The sequence below is a fragment of the Antedon mediterranea genome, chromosome 2 (genome assembly GCF_964355755.1).
Source record: "Antedon mediterranea chromosome 2, ecAntMedi1.1, whole genome shotgun sequence".
NCBI classification, from domain to species: Eukaryota; Metazoa; Echinodermata; class Crinoidea; order Comatulida; family Antedonidae; genus Antedon; species Antedon mediterranea.
In genome coordinates this window covers 9,369,037-9,382,922 of record NC_092671.1, presented here as the reverse complement: position 1 = coordinate 9,382,922, position 13,886 = coordinate 9,369,037, and the positions used below count along the sequence as shown (strand labels likewise).

General features: G+C 33.9%; 2 protein-coding genes across 2 annotated transcripts; both read left to right on the top strand.

Moving 5' to 3' along the window:
- Nucleotides 1-585: 585 nt before the first annotated feature.
- On the top strand, nucleotides 586-6,496 carry LOC140039604 (beta-1,3-galactosyltransferase 1-like). Its single transcript, XM_072085224.1, has 2 exons — nucleotides 586-758; nucleotides 3,366-6,496. The coding sequence occupies exons 1-2, from the start codon at nucleotides 756-758 to the stop codon at nucleotides 4,419-4,421; spliced, it is 1,059 nt and encodes a 352-aa protein (XP_071941325.1). The 5' UTR covers nucleotides 586-755; the 3' UTR covers nucleotides 4,422-6,496.
- Nucleotides 6,497-10,639: 4,143 nt separating this feature from the next.
- LOC140039603 (uncharacterized) lies at nucleotides 10,640-13,479 on the top strand. The gene is made up of 3 exons (XM_072085223.1): nucleotides 10,640-11,038; nucleotides 12,408-12,642; nucleotides 13,137-13,479. The coding sequence occupies exons 1-3, from the start codon at nucleotides 10,660-10,662 to the stop codon at nucleotides 13,276-13,278; spliced, it is 756 nt and encodes a 251-aa protein (XP_071941324.1). The 5' UTR covers nucleotides 10,640-10,659; the 3' UTR covers nucleotides 13,279-13,479.
- Nucleotides 13,480-13,886: the final 407 nt, after the last annotated feature.

The following is a 13,886-nucleotide window of genomic DNA, read 5'->3' as shown; positions in this document are numbered from 1 at the left end:
TCTGGAATGATGAACTGGGTTATTTAAAGTGCACACAGGTTATAACTGTGTACACTGGACCTACGGTTTATAGTCCTTATTAGAAGACTTGTCCCACCACCAAAACTAGGAGCGAGTCGGCCTCGAACAAATGCTGATAGTGTTGGCTCGTTAAGGTACGGTAAATGGCACCCCTGACTTAACCACTTGGCCATTTGTCTCACTTAACATTTACTTGGGGTTGTAGTGTTTAATACTACAGTACTTTACTTCTTCTCAGGAATATAAAAAAGTTCAAGGCACTTTGATAAAACGTTTGGTGTGAAAAATAAATCAGTACCTACAGGTTGGGTGCTATGTTATAATTACTGTAGGCTGGTTTTTAGCTTAGAGGCTGGCTTTAAGCTTAGTGAATGTCTCCGCCCAGCACAATATTATTCTTGATTATTAAAAGTATTGGAATAAAAACATTTTATTTGTTACCTATAAAAAATACATTGTTATATTAACAAATAATAACCTTGAGGGTGCTATTTAAAAAAAGGTAATCTATATTTTGTATATGGTATCAATACATTAATTGAATATTCATGATTAAATCAGTGAAGCGTATCATTACTAATAGTGTTTGTCCACCAATGTGAGTGATTGGTTGATGCAGTGAATACACATAACAGAGGAAATCTTTAATTTACCAGTGGTTACAAAATACAGTTAATTCAGCTGATCTTAAATTGAGATACAATTTTGTCAAAATGAATTCAGTGTAACTCTATATGGTAAGTTATTTATCGAGTAATATCCTGCAGAAACGCATGAACAGTGTGTTGTTACCATTTATAACTTATTATTTACAGTACAAATTTTTTTTCCTAGGCTGATGCAATTTCTATAATTAAATGGATAATATTTCAGTGTTATACAAGGAAGTCTTGTGTATAATATTGATTAATTGATTAGTAATACAGCATCCTTCATTGATGCTTTGTAATATTTTTATATTAGTAAACAGTACAGTATGTGCTGTAATTAGCTTGGCGGTTCGTACGTACACCTTCCAATCCAAGGTTCATGGTTCAAGCCTAAATGAGACTTAGTTTTTGCTTCAGGAATTGGCAGTCCACCACAGGATCAGTAGATCCGGTCACTCTTACAAAGCTCTCCATTTTCTTCTCTCTTTTGGTATTGTCAACCAGTTTATCAGCTCAATATAAGATTCAAGATTCACTTTATTGTCGGAATGCTTAAATTCCAGAGTGGTCTAATGGTAATAGCATGACATTTGTATTTCAAGTACTGTTGAAGAGTCTGGGTTCAAATTGGGAGATTATTTTTTCATCTCATAGGTAAAGTAACACTGTAGGTTTGAAACCACAATGGCAATTTAATTTACTAACATGCTTGCAGCAGTATCATATTTAATGATCACAAACTGTTTTCTTTGCATGTTTAACTTGTATATGCTTGTGATTTTTTTTATGCATTTTCTCTATAGTCATAATGATGCCAATACAGTAACAATATCCATTAGGCCTAAAACAAATTGTTTGCTGGTGTTCTAAAGTGTTAAATAAGGGGGAGTTTCAATGACCACTATATGTCATGTGTACAGAGTTTTTTTTGTAATAAAAAAAATGAATATTAACTACATGGGCTCTTGCAATATTATAAATATTAACCAGTGGTCAGTCCCAAGTTGTAATTGGGTGACTAAACTTTCACATACTCATACCATTGTGATTTTTAGTAGTTTGCGATGATCAATTATAGTATAGTAGTAATAGTCGCCTCCAAGTGCTGTTCTAAATATTGCTACACCCATTGATCTGGTCTTTGCTGCAGTGAAATTAGAATAACTATGGAGGTATAAATAACTATCTTGGGATATCAATACAAAACACACAATACTCGCAGTAATTACACAGTAGTATGCTTCATTAGACTGGAATGTACATGATCCTTTGTTAATCGCAAATTGTTCAAATGGGTGAGGGATTTCTTCACTTAAATTCATGATCAATGTCATACGTACATATCTGCGGTTCATAGCCCTATTTTTAAAAAGATGACAGCCAGCACAAACGTTATCAACCAATCATTATTTCATATTTTCATAGGCCTACTAATTTGTTGTTTATTTGTATTCAAATATTATTTATTTAGTTTTACTGTAAATATATTGTATAACCATAGAGATATCAGAGTGAACTATGAATATTACCACAATATGCTGGAGAAATGTTACATAATTTTACCAGACTCTGTATAAAATTATTTCAGAAAGATGTTATAACTCTGAAAGAAATTAACATAGCCTTCCTTATAACAGGGAGATGGGAATTTGCCATAATAATTAGCTTAGAAGTTTGTCAGAAATAATCACATTGCCTGGTCACAACCAGGTTTCATGATACATTTACATTCATTCAAAGTTTGTTTTCACATCGTAATAAATTAAGAACCCGACTTATTTCGAAGAATGCATCTGTATAAACGTCTTTACAAATGAAACGTCGCCCTCTTTTGTTCTAAAAAGTTTCTGCATATTTATTTATTTTCAAATTAAAAGACATAATTAATTTGAAGGTTAACTATAAAGGAGGTGCACAGAAAATTTACTAACGGTGATTCACAGTATAAATGATAAATAATCAACTTAGACGATTTTTATCCTCAATTTAGTTCACGTTATGGAACCAAAATACTGTTGTTAATGATAAGTAATTAACCAATTCAAGATTTCTATTGTGTGAGAGAATGTCAATGAGGGAAATGGTGCTAAAGATGATTATATCATTACTGAGATATATAGTAATATATTTGTGGTGAAAATAGATTAACAATTGCAGGCGTGTTTAATGATTTCTATCGCATTTTGGCTAAATACTAGGCCAGGCTTCATTAATATAATTGATCGAAGTTGACCCTGGTGATGATGTGTTCTGCAAAAAATATGTGTAAAAGAATGGGGTGGAAGAAGGTGGTAAAACACGGTATGTAAATGCGTGCGTACCGTAGTTGACGTGAATGTAAATTTGTGTCTATATTTTTGTTTTCTAAAAGGTAACAGTTATGAATCAGTAAATAGAAAGTAAATAGAAAATAACTTACACAAAAACAGCAATATAATCGCTGTACAATAAACCTTTCCATAAAACATGTTTGAAAGTAGCTGGTCCTTGGGGTCGCACGAATGTTGCACGCGTGTAATGCGTGAGGTAATTTAGACTGTTTTATTTGTCATTATATAGAGGCGTGTGCCCAATACGCGCGAGGCAATAGTAATACATTTTTTTAATCGGTACTGTATGATGTTAGTCCATTCCACATCTCATGCCTAAAATAAATACGCAAAAGTTTTAATTAAATTGTATTTTATATTTCAGAATGTGTACAGACCTGCTAGTGTTATCATGATTATGAAACGAAGTCGTTTCATTTTAGGCTTTCTCTTCGCCAGTACTATTATTGTATTCGTTTTGGTGCAGTTTCGATACAAGCCATCGCCAATGTCTATTCAAGAGGAAGCTAAGCTAAAAGAAGAAATAAACAAGCGGTTATTTACACTAGCATTTCCTGTAAATAATAATAACACCCAAAGCAACTCTACATACAATTATACGTTACCGCATAACTACAAACTGGTCATCAACAATCCCGATGTCTGTCTGTACGATAACGGGACTGATAAAGACGTGTATTTACTAGTGCTTGTCCTGACAATGCATAAGAATAAATACCAACGTCAAATTATCAGAGAAACTTGGGCGAGCCCGAAGGAGATAGGAGGTAAAAAGATCGTCACTATGTTTCTATTAGGAAAAATTAATGATAAAAGATTGGTTCATTCAGTTGAAGAAGAAAATATGAAATTTAAAGATATTTTAATGGAGGACTTTATAGATACATATGTAAATTTGACATTAAAAACTATAATGGGAATGAAGTGGGCTTCAATGTTTTGTCCCAGTGCAAAGTACGTTATGAAAACGGATGATGATATGTTTGTACATTATGGAAACATTATTAAATATTTATCAACCGATCCTGAAGACAAGCAAGAGAAGTTAGCGGCTGGCGTCTTAATGAAAGGAGGACCAATCAGAAACAAAAAAAGCAAATGGTATATGCCTTACGAATTGTATCCTGGAAAGACGTACCCGCCATTTTTATCTGGAACTGGGTATTTAATGTCTGGTGATGTTGCAAGAGATACGTATATTCATTCCCAGAATGCAACATTCTTATACCTGGAGGATGTCTTCTGCGGTACGGTCTGGCAGAAGCTGGGTATAATCCCGAGGAAGATGAAAGAATTCCACAATTCCAGGGTACCTTATTCAGTATGTCGCTATAGGAAAATCGTTACGTCACATCAAATGCCAACTCGTCAACTTCCCAGGATGTGGAAAGATTTAAAGAGTAACAAAGCTAGATGCTGAACTTTTTCTTTCAACTGATGTATCGAAATAGAAGGCCCTATGTTGAATTCTAAAGAATACAGATCGGAATGGTTATTGTCGGAACTTTATGTAATACTAGTGTTGTTACGGCAGCCGGTGCTCTGGTGTATCGTGTCTGTCGACGGCAACAACCTCGCACCTAAAATACAGTATAACTTAACTCTTTAACTAACTGATCTTTCATTATATCCTATATGGGATGGAGATTGCTGTCAAAAGACGTGATACTGCAGTATGTTTTTTGTCGCTAGATATGATACCGCTCGTGTATCGGATAGCACGACATGTCATAGGCAGTAAAGATATGTGACGTAATGTCATTGGTTCACTTTTGAGTTTGCATCTTACGTGTGTGGTAAGAGAAATTAGGAATTTGGCTTTATTTTGTGTATAATTTAAACATGTACTTAATGGATACAAATGGTTATAACTCTGTGGTATAAGTACACGAAGAAATGAACTCGTGGAATGTGGAATACTATAAAATGTATTATTAGGCTTAAATGTGTTTGCGCCGGTTTCGCAGGGTATTTGTCTTTTCGAGTTATTCAGTACAGTACTAATACAAGTTGACCAGTGCAATATAACAAAAAATGTCTAGTATCTTATTTTGTTAAGGAGGTTTTGTGAAAGCAAATAAATGTTCTTTCATCAATTAATAATTGATTGGATTTTAAAGTCGCATCTAACGACGCAGATTCGTATTAAAAGTAGATGTAGACATTCGGGAGAAGTTTAAAAAAAATTTTTGGCTGCCTACGGTGCACTAGTGCCATAGTATCACATATTTAGGTTTCATCGTCAAATCTGAGAGCCAACCTACCAGGATCTGCGCCAGGGCAGGGGTCGCACCCGATGTGGCTCAATTATTAAATCACAAGGAGCGGCACCGCCACACCTTTCCGAATATTAAACGTTCTTTATTTATTTATTTATTTTTTTAATTTATTCGACTTCTCACTAACTCAGTTAGTGAAGGATCTGGACCAACAGGTCCTTACTTAATATTAATATTATAAATTGTTATTAATATTTTATATAGTGGTATTATATTCATATTGTCTACATTCGTCTTACTGTATCCTATACGTCAAATGCTTGATTCCTATTAGAGACGCAACACAACGACGTAGCACAACGTAAGGAATTTGACCAATCACAGGCGATGGATTATTCCAACTGTCGCTTGTCATTGGTCAACTCGCTTGCGTTTCGTCCACTCCATTCCATACTTAATTCAAGTTGAAACTAATTATATTTCTGGATTTAATTTATTTACTACGACAAACACATTGTAAATATTTTTTATTGATACATTTATCATGTGTTTTTACTATTTATTTTTTTTCCTTTTTTTGAACCGCAAACTTTAGTAATAATCTTAGAGCCCACCGATATGCCTAATGCGAGTCATTTTTGACGGAAATGGTGCTAAAAACGGATTGTACGACATCATTATAATGTTAACGGGGAGATAGCAATTCAGTGGAAATCGATTAAAAATTAAAGCCATTTTAAAATGATTTCTAACGCATTTGGGCTATTAGGTCAGGTTTCATCAATATATACTTATGGAGGAATTCCTTCATGATATATAATTGCAGTCGACCATGTTAATACAAACATACCTAAAATACGAAATGATATATTGTCACCTAATATAGTATATGACCTTCCGCTCTATTTTTTAATTTTGTCTCTCAAATCATTAATACCGTAGTTACTAGGCTTCTTCTCTTAATTAAATTTAACAAAGTTAGAAGGCAAATGCACTCTTAAGCTATCTCTCTAATCTATCAAACTTTATGTGTCAAAAAAAAAACTAGTTTGATAGTGTAGATAGAGATTTAAAGGAACAAACTACACGTCTATTCCCATGTTAGTGATGCAGCCGTATCTTTCCAGGTTGACTTTTTAATAATTTTGTCTCATTACTGTATTCGTGCAACCCACTGTTTCATTTGCTCTGTCTGCTTCATAATATGTTTTATGAAGTAATATACATTTTAAATTTAGATAAATTTGATTTAATAAATGAGGCATTTATTAATGTTTTCCACGTTTCAACTTCTTTTATTTAATATCTTCATTGTTATAATGATGGTTTTGTTTTGAATACATATTTTATTTGAATGCCATGTGTTGTTGTGTCTGCCTAAGCAAGGCAATGTAAGACTGCCTTGGCTTAAGTTATCATTACTGTCTTGTTACAATATATAAATTGATTAGAATATAACTCCGGTAATTAATAATGTCTAACATACACACACGCAAAAATCAGCAGTGTTAATGAAGAACATTATCACTGGTCCATATCCAAGTTATTTTAGATTACACCATTTCCATGTCATCAAAAACTAGACAAGGTTAAATGTAGAAAAAATCTGAGTACAAACTCGTCTTCTAAAACTGATTTTAGTTCGATAAATGTTTTTACATTCTAACATGTTGTCGACCTTACTAGCCAAGATTTCCCACCTGCCGTAAGTTAGATACAAAGCGAGCTAATTTCCTCTCGGGTTGATGACTATAAAAATTACAATTGACTATCTGGGAAGAGGAAATTGGTTTAGTAGCATCACAGTTAGTGAAGAGAATACATGCTTATGAGCTGTGAAATGTTTATCATCTGCCGATTCAGTCGTGTCTCTGTAAACGCGAATTAAGTTTTTAAACGGACCACGTATACATGCATGCCAATTGGAAAAAGCTATATCGGATTTTAGGACTCGCAACAACGCACTCTTGCGAGTAGGTATGACTACTATCTAATAAATCCTATGTAATTGAAGGTGGAACAACAAATCAAACTTGCTTCTTTTCAACTATAAGCCTATAAATCGTTTTGTGATGTATCTTTTATCATAGTGTTTATGGCAACTTCATTTAAGACGAAAATCGGTTACATTACGCACAGACCAGCCATAAAAAAAAACATCAGTAAAGTGTACTTTACTTATGCGACTAATATGTACCTTTTACCATTTCCTCTATGCTCCATTCACTGACAATTCATTAGTCATAAGAGAATGATGTACTTATTAGAATATCGAAAATACACGTGTATCCTCGTGTTATGGTAAAATATGATTGAAATACATATCATTGTTTGAATACGATAGTGGAGGCCTACAGTAATAATAATAATAATAATAATAAACAGTATTTATATAGCGCCTAATGGATCACTGACCCCTCTAGGTGCTTTACATTAGACCTTAACTAATGGTAATAAACTATCCCCCGCCGGACACCATTCCGGTATTTCTTAGTCGAGGTTTCGGGGATGGAGACAATCAATAATGTGAAAAAAAAATGTAACTAAGCTTAACTATGCTTAACTAAGGTAAAACTATCCCCCGCCGGACACCATCCCGGTATTTCTGAGTCAAGGTTTCGGGGCCAGAATTAAGAATAGAGAGTAAATGAAGCATGCACTAACTTAAGCTAGGGTTAAATTATTAAGTAATTAGTAGTAATTATATTTGAATGTTTTGTACATATACTGAAATGTTATAACTTATATTTAAATGTGGCAACTCTTTGAGGAAGACTTCCTCTATGGGTAGTAGTGAAGTCACTTTTTATAGTAGTATGCTTATAAAGCTGTGCTTTCTATAGCATGAAAACCCAGTAATGGTTAAGACATCTGCATATCAAGCAGGAGGTCCGGCTAGTTCGAATCTCGGTTGGAGCGTTCTCAGATTTCCTCATGTTATCGTTTAAAATGAATTAATACATTTTCAGTACGGTATATCATATCATATATATATATATGTCCTTTGCCTGTTGTGGATTTATATATATTTAATAATATATAGTTCCAGTTCTTTTAGGCCTAAATATTTGGAACATGTAACAGTTTGCATTTACCCTTTTCTAATTACAGTATAATAAGTAAGTAATAATCTTGTTAATCCACTCTCTCGGTATTAATCGATTATTCCATAACAACGCATAATGATAAGTGTAATAATGATAACAGTTCACGTGAAAATCAGTCCACCAAATGAACGAAATTAGATCAAGTCTAAAATCTGAATTAAATCACAAATAAATAGGCATCCGCAAATTAGCCAGATATTCACATTCTGTTCGAAAGCTCTACGTTCCAAGTCGTATTCATTTATTGATTGTAATAACATTTCGATTTTATCAATTGCACGAAATATCCGTCGTTCGGATTAGGGTCATCGAGGCCCTAAGACGGAAATCTTTCTAGAACTTCTTCGCTACAAAACTGAATTGAGTCATTATGATAACGAGAAAGAGGGCGGTTGTAATTTGTCAGAAAATAAGACAATTAATAATGATAACAATTGTGTTAAGAAATATCTAGGATGATGAATGATAAAGAGAGTGCCATAATTATCTTCGACGATGACTTCCGATGAATGGTACACTGCAGATGTTAAAGCGAATCCATCCACGAGCTCGTCGTAAGTAGCCTGCCGAATTTGATTGCACCGTTTTATTAGCAAAGTAGCCCTGCAAGAAAATTTCTCACTTTCACCTCTCCCCGTGTGTTTCTCCCTGCAGTTATTCTTTAAGTTATAATCGGCATCTTGAAAGGAACACCTGTCTTGACAGTAATGAATACCATAACTGATTTATTACCTTTTATCTTAGCCGACTCGTCCCATTGTATGAACGTACCTCTAGGATTTAGTTAATTCATATGCATCTGTACACGACACTATAGTTTATATTAAAAGGTAATTATGTCAAAAGACGAGAAGATTTTTCCCGTGTAGGATGTGACAAACGGTTATGATTATTAAACGAAAATCAAGGACAGAATGAGTGTTAAACTACCTCATGAATAATTTTGTTTAGTGTATTTAGCAAATTGTAATCGTAAAACGAAATTTTATGTTAAAGGCATGATGGCAAACAAAGTAACACAAATTAATACAATCAACGTGGTTTATCTTTTGGACACTAATACATTCAGAGAATTAATTAAAGGAAACATCTTCGACCAAACAACTCAACAGATGTAATTAAAAGATAAATAATCACGAATTACCACATATAAATTGACCAAACGACGGAAATATTACATTCAATCAATTCATCCTTTATTAATTTATTAAGTTGTAGTCGGTTTCTTTCCCGTCGCTGTTCCGAATCTATGCGAGTTCATCTTCGTCGTTATAATTTTCGTCACTATAATTATTATCATAGTTATGTTATAACCCATGGGTTATCGTTTTACATTTACTGTCATCATTTCATCACCATTGCGGTTTTATATTCTGAATCTTTCGTCGATTCCATCGTCTTTAACATAATTATCGTCACTATCATGTTGATATTTATCATCATAATAATGTTATCGTAGCCATCGTTTTTACATTTACCATATCGTACTTATCATATATCATAATCAAGTTCGTATTTTCATCGTAACAACTCAACGTCGTTACGTCGTAACAATTATTATCAGTTTCATCTTCATCATCATAAACGTAACTATCTGATCATTATCATCATTCTTTCGATCTTCATTATCACCACCCCGGTATTGTCGTGGGTTTTTCATACTCTAATTAGACCTATATCATATTTAAAAATCGACTGGTTAATGAATAGGCCAAATTAATTACAATCATTCTTTAAAATTCTAAAATATATTGATGTACAGAAAAACTAACAAATATCAAAAGAGTGTTCCCATCAATAAATTAAAAAAATCCCAGATAACAAGTTAGCTTCCCTGAACCAATCAATAAAAATGAATCTCATTCGCTGTTTGGTTGATGGCCTAATTTAGACAAATCAGCAGTGACTTTTATCCAATGAAAGTTCACGTTACATCTGTAGTACAAAGCAGACGGTGACCAGTGATTTCACATTGATCACTGTTATTTCGGTCGTTACGTCAAATAGATTAAAAGGCGTGGTATAATTTTGTCTACTTAATTATGATCATTTAACCTTATACTAACAATGCTGGATCAGCGAGAGAAATAAAGCATGATATTACTCGATTGATATTGAAGATAAACGGTTTGGCCTACAATAGGTTACTTCACACACGCCGAGTTATCTTGTGAATAGAGTTATCGTTTGAGCGTCCCTCGCAAAGTAATATCAGTGAGAACTAAGATGATATAGGCATATAACCTGCTTGGCATATTAATTGGTAGGCCTACCTGCTGGTTGACTGGCAATACATCGTTGATAAAATTGTATAGTAGGCACATCAGTGAAGATGCTGTCTGAATCTAGTGAAACAGGGAGACCAACGAACTTACTTCAGTTCAATGAAGATAGAAGCACAAAGAGCAGCCCTGGGCCTGTGTTGACGGAGCCAAATCGAACATCGCCCCGATTGTCTGCTTTTACATCGATAACTGCTAACGCAAATTCGTTATTAATAAAAAATAACTCAAAATCAAACGCCACCGTGAAGATTCAGCAATCAACAATTAATTCAACTACTTCTAGATTTCATTTATATTCCAAGATGTTAGATTCAGGAGAATCGATTGGTTCTGGTGGTGGTACCATAGGCCTAGCGACCAATAATTTTCTACAAAATCTACCGTCAGCAAATGCGAATGTACCGTTTCCACAGCAAACAAGTTTCAGTAAGTAGATCGTTTGTTACATTACTTATGTGAATTTAAGTGTGTTGGTTTACAAGAGGGACATTCCTAAATCTGAAATTTATTTTAGTCTCAATATCATGTCAATAAATGTCGTCATGCCAGGGCATCAGATGTAACCCGATCGGTGTTGAAAATGCTGGTTATATTAAGAGTTGTGTTTTAGGAGGGTTATGAATTATTGTTAGTGTTAAAAGTCTTTCCATGAGCATGCTTCTGTCTTGGTCGTCTGAATACAGCTCAATACTTTGTTTAGTGACGTCTTTGGCCCAAAACATTGTGGACACGGTGATTATTGTCACTATGTTACTTTTATTTCTATTTTTTTTGTTTTGGATTATAAAAATGAATTTACTATTATATATACCTACTGTATTCTGTATTCTGTAATCATTTTATGAATTATGTAATATTCATTTCAAATACGTTAAAATTTAAAGTTAGAGATGTCAATCAGTATTATGTGCCTGCACTTGTTCCTATTCAGGGCTACCCATATTCTTCTGAATAACTTTAAGCCTCGTTCGTACTTTGCTTTTGATACACAAACTTGTTTTATTGTGCAATGTATTGGCTATGTGTCATAGGTTTACGCCTGATTTACGTGCCTCCATCTGTAACATTCAAACACTCTATGTTCATAAAATTAACGATTAAAAAAATACAACAAAAATCGAATGTGAATTCGCAGTTTTAATAACTGACTTTCAAGCTGTACCACGCGCGTTGTGATGTTATGTAAGCAATGCTAAACCATCTTATAAACACACGTGATCCAACGAGAAAATATAAAGTCGAGTTGATCTAATAATTATCAATAAGAAGATAGTAATGATAATAACAATGATAATAAAAATATAACCTTAATGATAATTATACCGTTAGGCCTATATAACAATATTCACAATAACATTATTTACGATAGTTTTATAGTTCGGTCGGGTACAAACCTCCGAGTTTCCTTTTGAAAATCACGGTTGTGTTTTTGCGGCTGCTGAACTTAGCCATCTGTAAAAGGGCCAAAAATCGAATAATTTCAATTCAATTTCGTAAAAACAATACTAAAAAATACAGAAGACATTCGAACATAAATATACCGTAGGATTCTTAAAAGTTAAAATTCTCAGATAAAAAATGTTAAATTCATGTAGGCCTACAAAAATTAGAAAAATGTTAAAATTCATATATAGGCCTATATTTAACGACCTCCATCTAAACCTTTGAAATAGTAATTCAGAAAATAGACGTCTGTTATTGGAAGACGGATGTAATTGAATTATTAGTTTATAATGTTTTCCCTTTTTATGAAGATTATTGTAAAACTGAAATAACGAAATCAATATTTTACTAGTTCCTAGAAGAAGGAGAAAAGAGACACGACAGAGAAGACAGCGAACAACATTTACGAGCGAGCAAACATTGAAGTTAGAATTGGAATATCACAGATCAGAATACATCACAAGACCAAGACGGTTTGAGTTAGCGGAAATGCTCAGCTTAACAGAGACTCAAATCAAAATATGGTTTCAGAATCGTAGAGCAAAGGATAAGCGGATTGAGAAAGCACAAATGGATCAACATTATAGGTGAGACTAACTAGCTAAAAACACGTTACTCCACTTGTCGTATTGGGATATTGTGTGAAATAGAATGAGTAAAACCACAAAATCAGTATCTCAGACTAGCTTACTAAGTGACAAAAAGTGTATTTGTTTCATCGATATCTATATAATAAGAGTGAGTGGCCGAGCGGTTTAGACAGTGGAACCGTAATCACGTAGCCATAACATCGGCAGGGGTTCGAGGCTCACTCACTCCATGGTTCTGGTGGTAGAACGAGTCTTCTCGGATAAGGAATATAAACCGTAGGTCCAGTGTACACAACTTGCTCGTGTGCACTTTAAAGAACCTAGTACATCTTTCGAGATGAGTAGTGGGTTACCCCGGTGTATTAGTACATCACAGCCACTGATCACCAACTGGGCCCTCTGGGAGATCAGTCTTTGACTGAAGAGGTCACCCAGTATAAAGATAAAACAAACAAACAAACACAACAAATTACGTTTATCTCTCTGTTTAGGTGCCTTGGTTTAGCAGCTACAGGTAGTTCCGCGTTTCCGTCGGCGTATTCCAACTTCTGCGGGGCATGTTACTACAGGCCGACACCAAGCACATCATCACTACCTCAGCCGAGCCTTGGACACCCCTACAAATACATCTGAGAAGAAAATATAAACTAAAGGTCATCCTGTTCCAACCGATGAATGAATGATAGTTGAATATTTGTAAATCAATGTTAAATTCTAACGGTCTGTAGTTTATTAAGATAAAAAAGGTCAGAAAAATTGTATATTTTATAGGTATAACCATTATTGTTTTCATATCGATCGATCTAAATCAAGTTCCTAATAGGATCAAATATTCTGTGCAATTTTTTTATTTAGTTTTAATATTACAAACTGTGCAATCATTTAATATAATTTTGATTATTTATATAACTTAAGTTTATTGCCCAGTTTGAAAGAAACACGTTTAATTGTCGTTTGTTTCAAGATGTATTACTTGAGTAAAGTTTGCCTTGGGAACTGTAGGTGTTTTTTTGTATTCGTTGAATCGTGAATTGAGAGTAAATTCATTGAAAGGGTACTGTAGAACACGAAATATTCTCCCTATTGATAAACATTAATTATGGTATTTCATAATACTGTATTACCGTATTACTATTAGGATACTTTTGTGCTTGGTCTATCTTGTCCAAAATGGAAGCAAGCAACACATTCGTTTCGCAAAATGCAGATGTTTCAGCTTATTGGATTTAAAATTTGAGAGT